We start from the raw sequence: 13,445 nt of genomic DNA, 5'->3' as shown, positions 1-13,445 counted from the left end.
GGCTGAACTGGTTTGAGGGCTCTGGAAGGTGGGAAAAGTGGTGGTGTTGAGCCATGGAGCACCTCTGCAGAGTGCAGTGGGTACACAGGGGGTGCTGGTGGGTTACAGAGCGTGGTGCTGCACCCCAACAGGAGGGGGTGACATTGTGGCTCTCTGAGCCCATGTCATGCCCGTGGTGGCCTCTGGGAAGGTGCATCTGTGCTCCTGGATGCATATGAAGTGTGGTTAATCCCAGATATGTAAACATCCAGTCTGCCCTCCTGCTGCAGATGAGATTCAGTTTAAGAAATCAAACACAGTTATCTTCTCTCAGGGTGTCTGAGCCTCTCAGGATCCCCTTGGGTCACTTTTTCAAAGCAGTTCTTTGCAATTGCAAGGCTTCTTTTTTTTAATGAAAAGGGAGACGATTGTATAAATTCTGCAGGGATGGGAAGCTTGTATTGCAAAATGGGTGCAGTGTAAAAACCTGCAAGATGAGAAATCCACTCTGTATATAGCCCTGGCAGGGAGGTGGCCACTGTTGCTGTGATATTGCCCCTTTGAGGGGGTTTCCTCACTGAAACATTTGCTCCAGTGGGGTGGAGAGGCTTATTTTATAAACAGTATATAGAAATGGAGGTTGGCAAGTTGTCTGAAGCACTAGGGATGCTATGTATGCCCTATTTAGAGTTCACACTGTCTGGGGAAAACCAGATTTGGTTAAATCAATGCGCAAAGGAAAAAGTGACAATCCTGTGCATGTACTCAGTGTGTTTAAATTTGGTTTGTATTGATGCTGCTGATGCTGATACTTTCCCGGATTAAGCATTAAAATAGCCTCTATTGATTTTTAAATGCATCCCCTTGGGATCTCCACTGGACTGACATTCCCCTCTGGATGCTCCAGCTGGGGAAGAGGGACCTTCTTTTGGCAGTGATGTGTCGGGTGACTTCGGTGTGAGCCCTTCCTTTCTCCCTGCCCTCTGTGGGAGGCCGGATAATTAGGCAATTAAAACCATGTGCCTCTATTAAGACAGGTCTCTGAATTGCAGGTGGTGGATTTGAGCAGCTGTCCTGGAAACTCGAGTCCTGCTGCCCTGTGGCACAGGGTGGTGCAGCAGAGCTTGTGGTCAGAGCAGGGCTTGTGCCATCAGCTACATTGTGTTGTATCCACATTAAAAAAATATAATCAAGCCTTCCAATTAATCTCACTTGCTGTGCACGCCTGCTTTTCTTTATTATGTTTAAATGCAAGCAGTCTTTCAGTGAAATGTGATAAAAGTTGCTGGTTTCTTCCCGGGCTGGGTGGGAGCGTCACGTTGGAGCTGTTGGGATCGTGTTGTACTTGATGTGAGCTCACATTGTTTTTCTGTGTTCATCTGCTGAAGCAAGGGGAAGTGTCAGTGTCATACTGGAAGGAAAGTGGCCAGTGGGCCTTTTCTGCCATTAGACATATTTACCAAAGAATTCTCAACCCCAGGTTTGTACTTTAGGGGGAAAAAAATCACTCTGGATTAACATCAGGATTTAAAACCTTTAAAAGGAAATCAGCATTGCAGATGGGTAGGCAATCTGAGGGATCTGACAAGTGTGTTTTGTTTGCTTTGGTCACCTTCCAGAGTACAAGTTTAATGATATCTTGAAGTTTAATGATATTCACCCATCAGGGGTCCCTGCTGGGAAGGACTCCTGTTTACAGCAGCCTCCACCCCAGTTTCCATCTTGAAAGAGAAAGAAACCAGCTTGCCACTCACCACAAAATACATGAACACCTGTGGTTTCAGGAGCCTCACCTTCAGCATGGGTAATGCTAAAAATCTCCAAACACAACCCAAAATAAGCCTTACAGGACTCGGCCAGTAGCTCCCTGTAGCCTTGTTGTGGTGGTGGCCCCATGGCAGATGTTGCTGTTCTGATGGACTGGAAGCATTTGCTGCTGAGCAACTTGGAAACTCCAGTTTGCGAAGCCAAATTAAGAGGCTTCAAGAGAGGAAAAACCTGCCTGCCTTCCCCCCTCGGTTTTATACTTGGAGAGCCCATCTCACCCTGGGAATTACTGCTGAAATGGGGAGCAGTGAAATGGAAAGCTCAGCAGTGAGGCTTTGCATACGATAAATCATAGTCACAGCCCAAATATTCATTGGAGGAGCAGGGCTTGAGGCTGGGGGAATGAAAAAAAGGAGGAATTAAAATAGAGGAAGGTTGATTGAACTATTGTTCTCCAGGAAAAGGCTAATTGGCAAACAAATATCCTCCTCCAGTGGGAAATGTAACTCCTCTCTCCTCGCTTGCCAGGCTGGTGAGTTTATATTAATAGCATTTGCATCGTTAAAAGAACTTGTGATATCAGGGCTGGGCTTCACAGCTGGTATTATCACCTTATGGAGGTGTGTTGTGCTTTGAATGAGCATTTTCCCTCAGATGGGGCCAAAACCAGCGATGGAAATGGAGTGGGGCTGGATGGTGCTTGTGTTTGCATTGGGTGATAGGAATGGAGCCCGGGGGGAAGAGGATGCTCAGTCCTGAATGCTCAGCAGGGCTGTAGGAGCCCTCTGAGCTGCCCAGGGGGTCTTGCATCCCTCCCTCTTGTCTGGTGTTGTCCTTGAGGGCTGCCTGGACAAGGCTTGGCATCACTCAGCCCGGACACCCCTAAAGGATCCCTGAGAGCAGGTTCAAATGGCAAAGGAGAAATTCTGTGAGGCTCTTCTCTGCAAGGCATCGGGCTTTCAGGATGTTAGCCCAGGTCGGTGCTAATCCATTCCCGCGTGTAACCTCGGCTCTGAAAGGGCCTTCTCTGCCCCTTTGAGCCCCTCCACAATGCAGCCCTGACAGCTGCCGCCCCAAAACAAGAGGGGCTGGGGGCAGCACTGGGAGGGGCGGCCCCTCCCACTGCGTTTCCTTTCTGTTAGGTTTTTCTCTGCCGCCTTTTGAAGCTGGGCAGGGGCAAGGGGAGGGCAGGGGACTGCCCCAGCGTCCTTCCTGGAGAGCCCTCTGCCTTCCTGGGAAGTCTCTTCGACTTCGACAAGTGTTGGGCCTCGGTTACAGGATGCAAATCATTCAGTATCTTTAAGGGAGCAATATGTGACTTGAAAACTCTTTCTTCCTTCCACTGTCCACCCACCCTGATTTTTGGTTTGCTTCTGAAAAAGAAAGGACCACAAATCCACCCGGCTGCTGGAAAAACAGGCATATGTGTGTCTGTAGAATTGGGTCATTCAGGACCCTAGTGAGTATTAAGAAATATGTATATTTTTATATAGGTTCCCAAACTGGGTCTTGTCTGTGGTTCCATGCTTGTTGCCCTTGTTCCTGAAATAAATGGCATTAGCCTGAGCTGATCTGCTGGAGCTCCCGTAAGAAGCAATCTGGAGTGGTTTGGAGGATCCAGTGCCGGTGTTCAGCTCATCCCTGATCAAATTTACCCTTTTAGTGGAGAACTCATGACCTCCTTTGGTGTTACTGCATCGCTCACAGTCTATATGACTGGGAAGCTTCCAGCAAGGTTTGGTTTTTAATCCTCAAAAGCCAAACAACATTTTTCTCCAGCAGCATGTTCCCTGGATATGTGCACTGAGCTGTGCACCACAGGGGTACTGGACTCTGTGGGGATCCCTGGGCCAGCTCCTGATGTGGGAGGATAGATGCTGCAAGCCCTCAGCACCTTCTCCTTGCATCCAGGCTTGTCTCCATGCCGTGGGACAGACGTGGTCCTGCAGCACACCATCAGCCATCCCCTGCTCCAGATTTTTTTTGCTGGCTTGCCAGAGCGAGCGGCGCTGCTCCGAGGATTGATTTCACTTGGAGAGCGTTAAGACAGATCCCGTCTCACCCTGCTGTGCGCCACACTCTTACCCCTTAAAACTGGATTACAGAGGCAACAGCCTGTGTGCTTCCCTTGGCAGGGAGCTCACTTGTGTGCTGGAGAGGTGACTGGCAAGCTGGGGCAGGGATACTCTCGCAGCACCACGGAGGTTGTTGCTCTTTTCCTGGAATAGCATCATCAACACCTCCAAGGTGGGAGCCCCGTGCAGACATACGAAAAAAAAAGTCTCTACCAACACTTTTGCTGCTTTTGATAGGTGTAAGTTTTAAGTGGAAAACGGAGGGCTTTCCTGGCATGTTACAAATTCGTGAAACTATGCTTTTTCCTTCACTGGTGAACACATCAGTGTTTGCTGGCTCTGTGAATAAACTGGTCTGATTTTTCTTCCTGCGCTCTGAATGTCACCACTGAGCCCCCAAAGCTCGTCTGCCCTTGAGCAGAGCAAAATGTTTTCTTGCCAGACAGCAGGCCCAGATGTCTGCTTCAGGATGTGACAAATGCCACAGTAAAAGGAAAGGATAGAAAGAGGAGGTGACACATTTTAGGTGAGCACTGGGTTTTTGGCAGATGGGGCTTTCTGGAAGCAAGCTGAGAGCCTGTGGCTGCAGCCAGCTCTGGTCGGCATCAGGGGCGGTGTGCTGGTGGCTTTTGGGTTCCAGGGAACCTATGCAAAGTTTGGAGATGCAAAACTCTCTTTGTTGGGTTTGGAGAGTATAACAGGGTTTCTGGAAGAGGAAGAAGGACCTGGGGTAATTCAGGATTTGGCGGATGTATTTATAAATCCATGGAACCCAAGTCTTTGAGATTTGCTTATGCTGAGAATTACGGCTCTCATGATGTGGTAGTGATGACTCAGGATCCTCCTGGCAGCTGCATCACAGGAAGGGTCCTATCCCCATCCCCTTTTATAGCTGCTGTGTTGAGGGTGGGTGGATGGAGAAAAGGCAATCATCAAGTAGTTTAAAGCCTTTTAACCAAGTGTTTTGGGGTTTTTGCCCCCCTCTGTCGATATGCACAGATTTCTGCCAAACATAAGCACTCCCCTCCTGTACAGTCTGTGCCCAAAAACAGCTTTACACTGGAGAAGGGGGGTTTTGGAAATCAGCATGGGAGTTTCTGGCCAAACATTTATCCTGTTTTTTTTAAACAGGAACAGCTGTGTTGGGATGTCAGCACCATGCTCAGCACGGGGTCCTGCTGGAGGTGCTGGTGATGGGCTCAGGTCCTTTGAGCTTCTGTGTTGGAGGGCAGGTGGCTCCTGCTTAGGGGAAGGCAATCCTGTTTCTGAGCATTTCATCCATGCAAGGGCTCAATGTCAAACCTTTTATTTTTAAAATTGAATAATGCTTAGACCCTCCTCATTAAAAAGTGTTCCTTTACACCAGATTTGGTGCAAACATGAAATGGGGCAGCACTTCTCACTCTTGAGAGGGATGAACCCAAATGCTGCTGCCTCATCAGATGGGCAGAGCACCATGCACACACTTCTGAGGGCTCACAGTCAGGACCAAATCCAAGAAGAGGTCAGGTTACTGAGCAGAGCCAAGGAGGGTGCTGGCTGTCTATGGTCTATAAGGTGAAAAACCAAAATATGCCTGGGAAAGGCTTTGATGCTTCTCAGGGGATGCCACAAACGCACAGCCGGTCTGAAAAATGCTGTGGGAGCATCTAGTTGTTATTGCAGTGGAGGTCTGGACATGACTAACAGTGGGAGGAAAATCACCTAGAATTGTTTTATTTAAAAAACCTATTTAGTGGTTTTGATGTGTACCCAGCACCGTGCCCTGGGCTGGGTGTTATATTCATGGGGAGAACCACTGATGGAGGATGCAGCATTGCTCAGTGGTGGGATGTGACAAGCACAGGCTGCAATGTGTGGGATGCCAAATTTCTGCCTTCTGCATGCTGTAAAAAGGGGTCCAGGAGACCTGGCACTACCACTTGTCGGGGGTGACAGTGTCTTCCAAAAGTGCTTGCTGAGGCAAATCACCTCCCAACCATCACCAGCCAAGGGGATCACTTTGCAAAGATGGAAGAGAGTTGGGATATTTCCATCAGTCAGGGGCCTCCCAGGGTGTGCCAAACCTCTATGGGGTGGAGGGAGGCAAAGCTTGGCATGGCCCAAGATGCCAAAATCAGTTGGGGCTCTGCAGGGATGGTCAGTGACTGCTGTTATACTTGCACAAAAACAAGTGCAGTGCACTGGAATAAAGCTCCTTGTTGAGAGAGAGCTCGCTCAGGACCTTGCATCCTCATTTTGGGAGGGGATGGGAGGGGAGCCAGAAAAACAACACGCTAATATTCATATTTGAGGATTTAGCTCCTGGCTCCTGGGTGGGTTTGGAGGAGGCGGGTGTGAAGGGGAGCGTGCGCTCTCTTTTGCATGTGTTTGTACCCTTGTTGGGTATTTTTAGGCTGCAGACCGCAATGCTGCAATACCAGTACTGGCTTCAAACCAGCTTGTTGGGGCATCGGTCACAGACAGGCTTTGGCAGCACGTTGCTCCACGCAGTTTAATTTAGCTTGCTGAGGAGGCTGTTGAATATGCAAGTGGTAATTGCTGCTCCCCTTTCCTTAAAGCAAAGGCGGAAGCGACACCGGGGTCCAATTTTCTCCTAATGACTGATTTCATTTAAACACTGCTCAGGGCAATGTAGGCTTGATGCTTTTTTTTTTTATTTTTTAGGGCTAGGGAAAGCTAAACTTGTATCTCAGTGCATCACTGAACCCATAGCCTCTGTCTTGCATGGAGACCTCAGTCCATTCTGGTTGTATACACAGGCTAAGCTCCTCCTCATCCTCTTCTCCCTGGGTTTCCAGGCTGAGCCCATCACACACACATTTCCACCCTTGTTTCTGTGAAAGCAAAGTTGTCTGGGAGTGATTCAGCCCCACCACTCCTGCCTCGGGATTTGGGACTTGGCTACAAGTTCCCTCAATGACTCTTCCCATCCTATCTTCCCTGGCTCTGTACATACAGGGGCAATTAAACTTAATTTATTCTGGCCCATTCAATAGAAGAGGCCAGAAGGCACCATTAGGTCACAATCTGACTTAAATTTATTGATCTAATTAGCGGTCAAAGGTACAAGCAGGAGGTGGGGGCAGGACACTTAACATATGATGCTGTGTAGAACTTGTCCCTTCTGTTCTCCTTAATGCAAGCCTCCAGATTGCCAGGGGCTGCTGCTTTTTCTCCTTGAATAACCAATTTCTGTAGGATTTGCAGGGAAGGAGTAGGCTGTATAGCTGGACTTTGTTCTGACGATGCAATCTGTGCTGTCTGCAGCTCCCAGCGACCTGCCAGGGAGCTGTGTTTTGATTTTGATCCATCATGTCAATGAATATTCATCAGACTTCTGAAGGTTTAATGCTATTTGCCTGGTAGCTAACATATTCTCTCTCTAACCTTTTTTTAGCCTTGGTTACTAATAATCTACAGCCCACTCAGCCTACATTATAGGGTGATTTGGTTTTTTAAATTGTTTATAGATGAAAATGAGAAACCTCAATAGCTCCAGAACTGGAAGCAGCTCAAAAATACCTTGTCTTGGTTGTTACATGACTGTCTGCTTTAAAACCCAAAATAAAACCTTGCCTTTTGGTCTGTCATTCAAACTCCTCGTAGAACATTGTCAGGAGCGTGTATCTCTGAAGAGCAGGTGTTGTTCTCATAAAAGCTTTCCATACATTTCTGTAACCCCAAGTCAGAGCTTGTGTCGTAGGAGCAGGTTTCAAGGACGAGGTTGACGTGGTGTTGAAAAGGCAATGGAAAATGCTCCCTGGAAGAGGAGAAATGGGTCTGTTTGCTCCAGACCAGCTGGAGGAGCAGGATCAGGCCCTGCTTTGGGAAGAGTGTGGCTGTACCCATGGACTTGCAATCACCAGGTAACCAAACTTTGCACAGCTGAGGACACGTGGGTTGGGACAGAGCTCCTGTGCCAGGCACAAGACGCTGGGCAGCCACCAGCATCTCCCTTTGTGCCCTGCCCCCTGTGGCTCTTTAAAACCCAAACCTTCAGTGTTTTCCTTCACATTGGAGTGAAAGAGGTCTGTGTGCCGTTGGCTTTTCGTTTCCCTCCCTTCTTTAGGAAAGAAACTCCCCAGCAGGTCCCAGAACCCTCCTGACCACCGAAGGGATGCCAGCAGGCTGCTAATGGATTTGCTGCGGTGTTGGCTGCCGGGGAGCCGTGATGAGAGAGCTTTCATGGCAGCTGAAATTCCTCCAGTGGCTGCATATTTCTGCATACGAGATGCAAAAATGTGAAATGAGATTTGGGGCCCTTCAGGAAGGGGGACCCACTGGACTGGGCACAGAGCAGTTGCACAGCCTGGGATTATCCTGCGTGAAGACCCAGTAGCTGTTTCCCATCATTCGTGGCTCAGCAGATGATTACACCATGTGCTAAAAACATGCCATGGAGATAATTTCAAGGGTTGGATCCTCTGTTAAAGTACTGTGGGTAGAGCCTGAATTTTCTGCAAGGTCCCTATTTTGAGAGGGCCGTGTTTGCCATGCTATGGTGGTGTAACGTCTGACCCCTGGTCTGCCCCCAGCCCTGGCTCTCCACAGGGCACAACAACTGTTTACTTGAGTCTATAAGTCTGTAGTTGGAGGGAATGGTTAGCTCCAGAGAGATCAGACACTCCTCCCCAAATGCTGACCTTTTTTTCCCCGAGTCTCTTCATAGCTTTGTTAATAAATCTGAGTCATCCATATTTCAACCTTCTGCGTTAACCTTGGCTGTTTGTCCCGTCTCTTAACATCTCAGCGTCTTGTTTCGCAGGGATAAAATATGTGGGTGTGTAGCTTTGTAAGACAAATGTTTAGGCTTTTCAAAAATTCCCTACTTCGCTGGTTGATTTGTCGCGTTAGAGTGTTTCTCCTCCGTCCTCATTCCTCGTAGGTGGCCCTCCTCTTGAGTCTCAGTTTTGGGGCAGTATTTGCCTGGTCCTTGCCGTTATCAGTCAGTCAAGACACGTGACTCCTGCCCTGAGCTTTGCTCCCAACCTGGTTTTCAGAAATCCGGCGCGAGCGGTGCCCGACGTCAGCACTGCATAGGAAAATCTGAGCTACCGGCACCGTGTGATTTTTATCAGCTGAAGTCGCGTCTTGTAAATATTTACTGGAATTTCAAGTAGGGTTTATCTAATTAAGGCCAAATAAAACTTTCCATGAAGAAGAGCCGCCCTACCGGTGGTTGCTGGTGGATGTTTAGGGGCACATTTAGGAGCCGGGGGATGCGTGCAGGATATTTTCTCAGCTCTGCTGCTGTCTGTGGCTCGGGGCATCATGTGCCACATGAGGTCTTCAAGGACTGAGTCACCCGTGGCGGGAACCTGGTGGCCCCAAGCACATCCAGCTGTTCCTGGCAGCAGCCTCAGAAATGTGCCATACCCGTGGAGTGAGGGAGTATGAGGTGGGGGTATGGGACAGGGACTGGCCTGGCTGCCGTGGCACGGGGAGGTTGGTGCAGACTTGCTGGGATTGGCAGCAGCGGTTCAGCCCAGGACTCCTCATCCCACGGGAGCGGTGGCGTGACCCCCCTGCCGCTGCCAGCTCTGGCACAAGGCGAAGCAAATGCATCTTTTTAATTCGCGTGGTCGTCAAGGTTGCCAGGACTGTAAACGTCAAATCTGAGCAGAAATATTTGGCACGAAAACCGTCTCCGCTCTTCCCCTCCGTGCTGAGCGCGTGGGTGGCTCGATTCCTCCTCCCCTCCGCGGGACGGGAGCGCAGCGCTGCGGGGCGGCTGCTCGAGCCTCCTCTCTTCTCTTCCCTGCAGGATCTAGTGCCCGGGAGGCAGGGACGCAGAGGATCTTGGCCATGGCCCCGAGGAAGAGGAGCGGTCGGGGGATCTCCTTCATCTTCTGCTGCTTCCGCAGCAGCGACCACCCCGAGATCACGTACCGGCTGCGCAATGACAGCAGCTTCGCCCTGCAGACCATGGAGCCCTCGCTGCCCATGCCGCCGGTGGAGGAGCTGGATGCCATGTTCACCGAGCTGGTGGTAAGTAGGATACTTTTTAGCTTTAGTTTTTATCGCTCTTTGCAGCCTCCCCAGCCTTGGTTTGGAGTTTTTTCGGGCGAACTTGGGCGTGAAGGGAGCGCCAGGCGATGCTGTTGCAAGTGGTGTTGTGCTGAACGCTGAGCTCTGCTCCTCCCTGAAGTCCTGCCAGTTTGGGGTGGTTTCTCTTTCTCATTAGAAAACCTTAATTTCTTAGAGCAGGGGTTGGGGCTCTAATGGGGGGAGTCCCAAGCTGGTAAAGCAGGTTATCCCCTGTAGGTGCAAAGAGACTTTACATGCTGAGCACTCAGCCTCACAGAAATCCTCAGGTGTGGGCTAAATTGAGATTTGTAAAGTCAGGATATTGTTTCTTTATCCCTCAGTTCCAAAACTTGGAAAAACACGGATTAAGAAAAAAAATTGAAAGCCAAAAAAACTTTAGTTTTCTCTAATTTAAAACATTTTGATGTGATAGGATGGATAGTGTTCTACTTTGAGTTGATTCAGCAGGGAAATGGGGTTTCCCTACAGTGCTTGGATGGATAGAGGGAGCTGGGAGTTGTGATGCTGGTTGGTCACACCTGGTGATATAGCACATCCCATTAGATGCCAGGCAGCATGGTTCTGGTGAGCCAGGCCTCTTGGTAGAGGAGAGCTCCAGGTTGTATTATAAAGGCTTGTTTTGCCCAGACATCCTTCTCCATGGGCAGGATGAGATGTCTGGCAGACCGGAACATCAGCACAGCACAGTGGGGATGAAGGAGGACTCTTCTTGCAGCAGTCCTGCAAACTGCCACTGGTCAGGTTGGGTTTGTTCAGGTGGAGCGACTGCCTCTGTCGCATGTTATTGTCCACTGGTAACTTGGCCAAATCAGGTTTTCCTGGGGAAATTCTTTCCCATGGATCAGTCTCCTCATACCCCAGCCAAAGGCCTGTTGCACTGTGGCTCGGTGTCACCAGCTAGGCTGAAGCAGGCATCTGTGCAGGAGTGTCATATGCTGGAGCTCCACCAAGCCTGTGGCACCCTCATCTCAGCCTGGGATTGTTAAAGCGTCTCCCCTAAATTCATCCAGATGCTTCGTTCAGTGGCAGTGCCACAGGGAACCACTGTGAGTGCAGCGAGGCAGGAGCCCAGCAGTCCCAGCAGGAACCAGTCCAGCCCGGGGCATGCCCTGGTGTGGCCCCTCTGCTCTCCAGCCCTTGCTCTGTGCTGCCGAGATTTTTGCTTTTTTCCCCCCAGCCAAGGGTGAGAAAAAGGCTCGGAGGCAGCTGCTGCTCCAGGGCGTGCTGGCAGCAGGACCTGTGCTGGCTCCCTGGGGACTGAGATCATGTAGGGAGGGGGACACCGGGTGCCCACCGTGCTCCTGTGCAAGCAGCTGCAACCCCTGGCTCCCCCAAAACAGGCAGATTTCGACCCAAGCCAGCGCCAGGTGGGAGGGAGGGTGAAGCCAAACTCTGCCCCGTGGGCACAGAAGGGCAGATTCCCATTCAGGGGAGGGAAGTTGCAAATCCCCCCTCCTTACAACAGCTCCTTCTTGCTCTCAGTAACCTGTTGGTGTCGGGTATTAAATTTCAGCATTAGTTAAATGGTTTGGAAGGCATCCCACTGTTCCTGTATAAACCCACTGTGTAACATTTGGAAGAGAGACAGAGAAAGCACTCAGAGGTGCCGGGCTGATCTTTACGCCTGCGGGAACCCGGTGCCACCCGGCCTGTCGTGCTCGGCCATCCGGGGTGGGATGGCTTGTGCCTGCTCTGTGGGACTAAGGCTCCCTCCACAGTCCTTGGTTGTCTCAGTCAATTGGGTTGAGGGAAGTCAGAGTGGTTGGAGGGAATCCGGAGGCTTTGCCAGTTGGAGTTGGTCCTTGGCCAGCTCTTCTCTTGCAGCTTAATAGTGACTTTTCTGCCCCATTTGTTCTCTTTAGGGACTCATAGTGGCAGGGATGGAGGCTATCAGGCCTGGGATGGAGAGTATCTTTGGAGACATTGCAGCAGAGGGTTTGGTCACCTGGATGGACAGTCCTTCCACAGACATCAACAACCAAGCAGGATCCTTGCTTTGCAAATCCCAGCCTGATGCTTACATCAGAGGGCAAAATCTCTTTCTTTTTGGAGCCATCCTGCAAAATATTCTCCGGGCTTCGTGTGTTTTTAAATGTGCCTGTTTGTCTGAGGCAGGAAACATCCGTAGCATGAGAAATCAGTGATTGTCCCGTGCCAGCGGCAGAGGATGAGGGCCTGAGCTGCAGAGGGACATGGAGCAGCTGTGACTCCCAAGGTCAGCTAAAGGCTTGGGCTGCTCTCCCGATGTCTGTTTTTTGGCCTGCTTTATGTTAGATGGACTCTTTGGATTTTAATTAGAATAGGTAAATAAAATCATTAAATAGTTGGAGGGGTTATTCTGTGGCTGTGGAAGGGTTTTTCAGGAGGAACAACAGGGAAACAAACAGGCGATGTTTTGGGGGGATTTTTTTTTTTTGCCTAGGTACAAAATGTAGCAATTAGCCTGTAAGAAATGCCTGCTATTCATCCCAGGCTGCAGGGATGATGCTCCCTGTCCCAGCCAGCCGTCCTTATGCATCAGTTTGGGGCTTTTCCCTGGCTCGGGTCAGATGCAGATGTTGTTGCTGTGGTCAATGACTGATCACCGCTTCCTCCCGGAGGACCCTTTTCCCTTTCCCTTCCTTTCCCCTCGCCTGGGCTGAATGGTTTTTGTTGGAGCATTGTTGGGATGTCGCTCAAGCGGGCACTGGCCCTGTCTGAAAGGCTTTTCTTTGTCCGCTGTCCTGCCGGGGCTCCGGCCAGGCTCAGCCACCCAGGGAGGAGCAGGTGCTGGTAGAGAGGCACAAACAAAAGCGGGGTATTTCAACGAGATTTACTGATTTGCAGCTCCTTTGGCTGGGACAAGGCTTTGTGATTTTGTGCAGCTTTCCTTGCATCGACACCAGTGTGTCCTGCCGGCTCGGGTCGGCGGTGTTTGCTTCCTTGTGCAGGGGTGAAGTACCTGCCAGGCACATCCATTGGATTTAGGGAGTTCCAGGAGCCATCAGTCCTCCCGTAGGACACATCAGGAGGGTTGCTGTGCTGTGGGGCTGCTCGGCCCTGGTGATGAGGAAATCTGGGGTTACACGAACTGCCTGCGAACCAAGGGAACAAAGCTGTGCCATCTGCCACAGCTTCTTTCAAGAGGCTCCTGCATATCCAGGCTAACAATACAGCATTTCTTCAAAGGCTGAAATCTTGCTTGCACGCTCAGAGAAAGCACTTGCAAAGCTCCACATAATGGTGCCATATGGTAGATCTTGCTGTAACAATCCTCTCTATTTTCCGCCAGCAACTAGACTTTCCACCAGATGGGTAAATGACTGATGTCCTTTATATCTGCTTAACACTCCTTGTCACCCTGAGGTTTGTAATGAAACGTTCTGTGTGTGGTGTAGTGCATCGGCCCTGTGGGACGTGCACCGGGCAGGGGGGTGGAATGGCTTGGTTTGGAGAGGGTACAGGAGCCCCTCACTCTCTTCACAGTAAGGTTGGGTCACAGCAGCATCTCCATCCCAGCAGTATGGGAGAGATGCTCTGGTGACTCCTCAGGTAGCTTGGATGCTCAGAGGAGCTGCTGAGCCTGCTGTGGCT

The 13,445-nt window shown here is 50.4% G+C and overlaps 1 protein-coding gene across 3 annotated transcripts in view; it reads left to right on the top strand.

The window, feature by feature from the left end:
• The window catches only part of DAAM1 (dishevelled associated activator of morphogenesis 1), a 95,647-nt gene that overhangs the window by 30,221 nt on the left and 51,981 nt on the right, over positions 1-13,445 (top strand). For 2 of the 3 annotated variants that reach the window (XM_027702374.1, XM_027702376.1), the window contains exon 1: positions 9,630-9,812. In XM_027702374.1, the coding sequence (XP_027558175.1) occupies positions 9,630-9,812 (183 nt within the window). Of the gene's footprint in view, positions 1-9,588; positions 9,813-13,445 lie in introns of those variants that run through there. The other variant, XM_027702373.1, reaches the window with a different exon arrangement.

The sequence above is a fragment of the Neopelma chrysocephalum genome, unplaced genomic scaffold (assembly GCF_003984885.1).
Source record: "Neopelma chrysocephalum unplaced genomic scaffold, ASM398488v2 Primary Assembly neopelma1_183, whole genome shotgun sequence".
Taxonomy (NCBI): Eukaryota; Metazoa; Chordata; class Aves; order Passeriformes; family Pipridae; genus Neopelma; species Neopelma chrysocephalum.
This window is presented reverse-complemented; position numbering and strand designations above follow the sequence as displayed.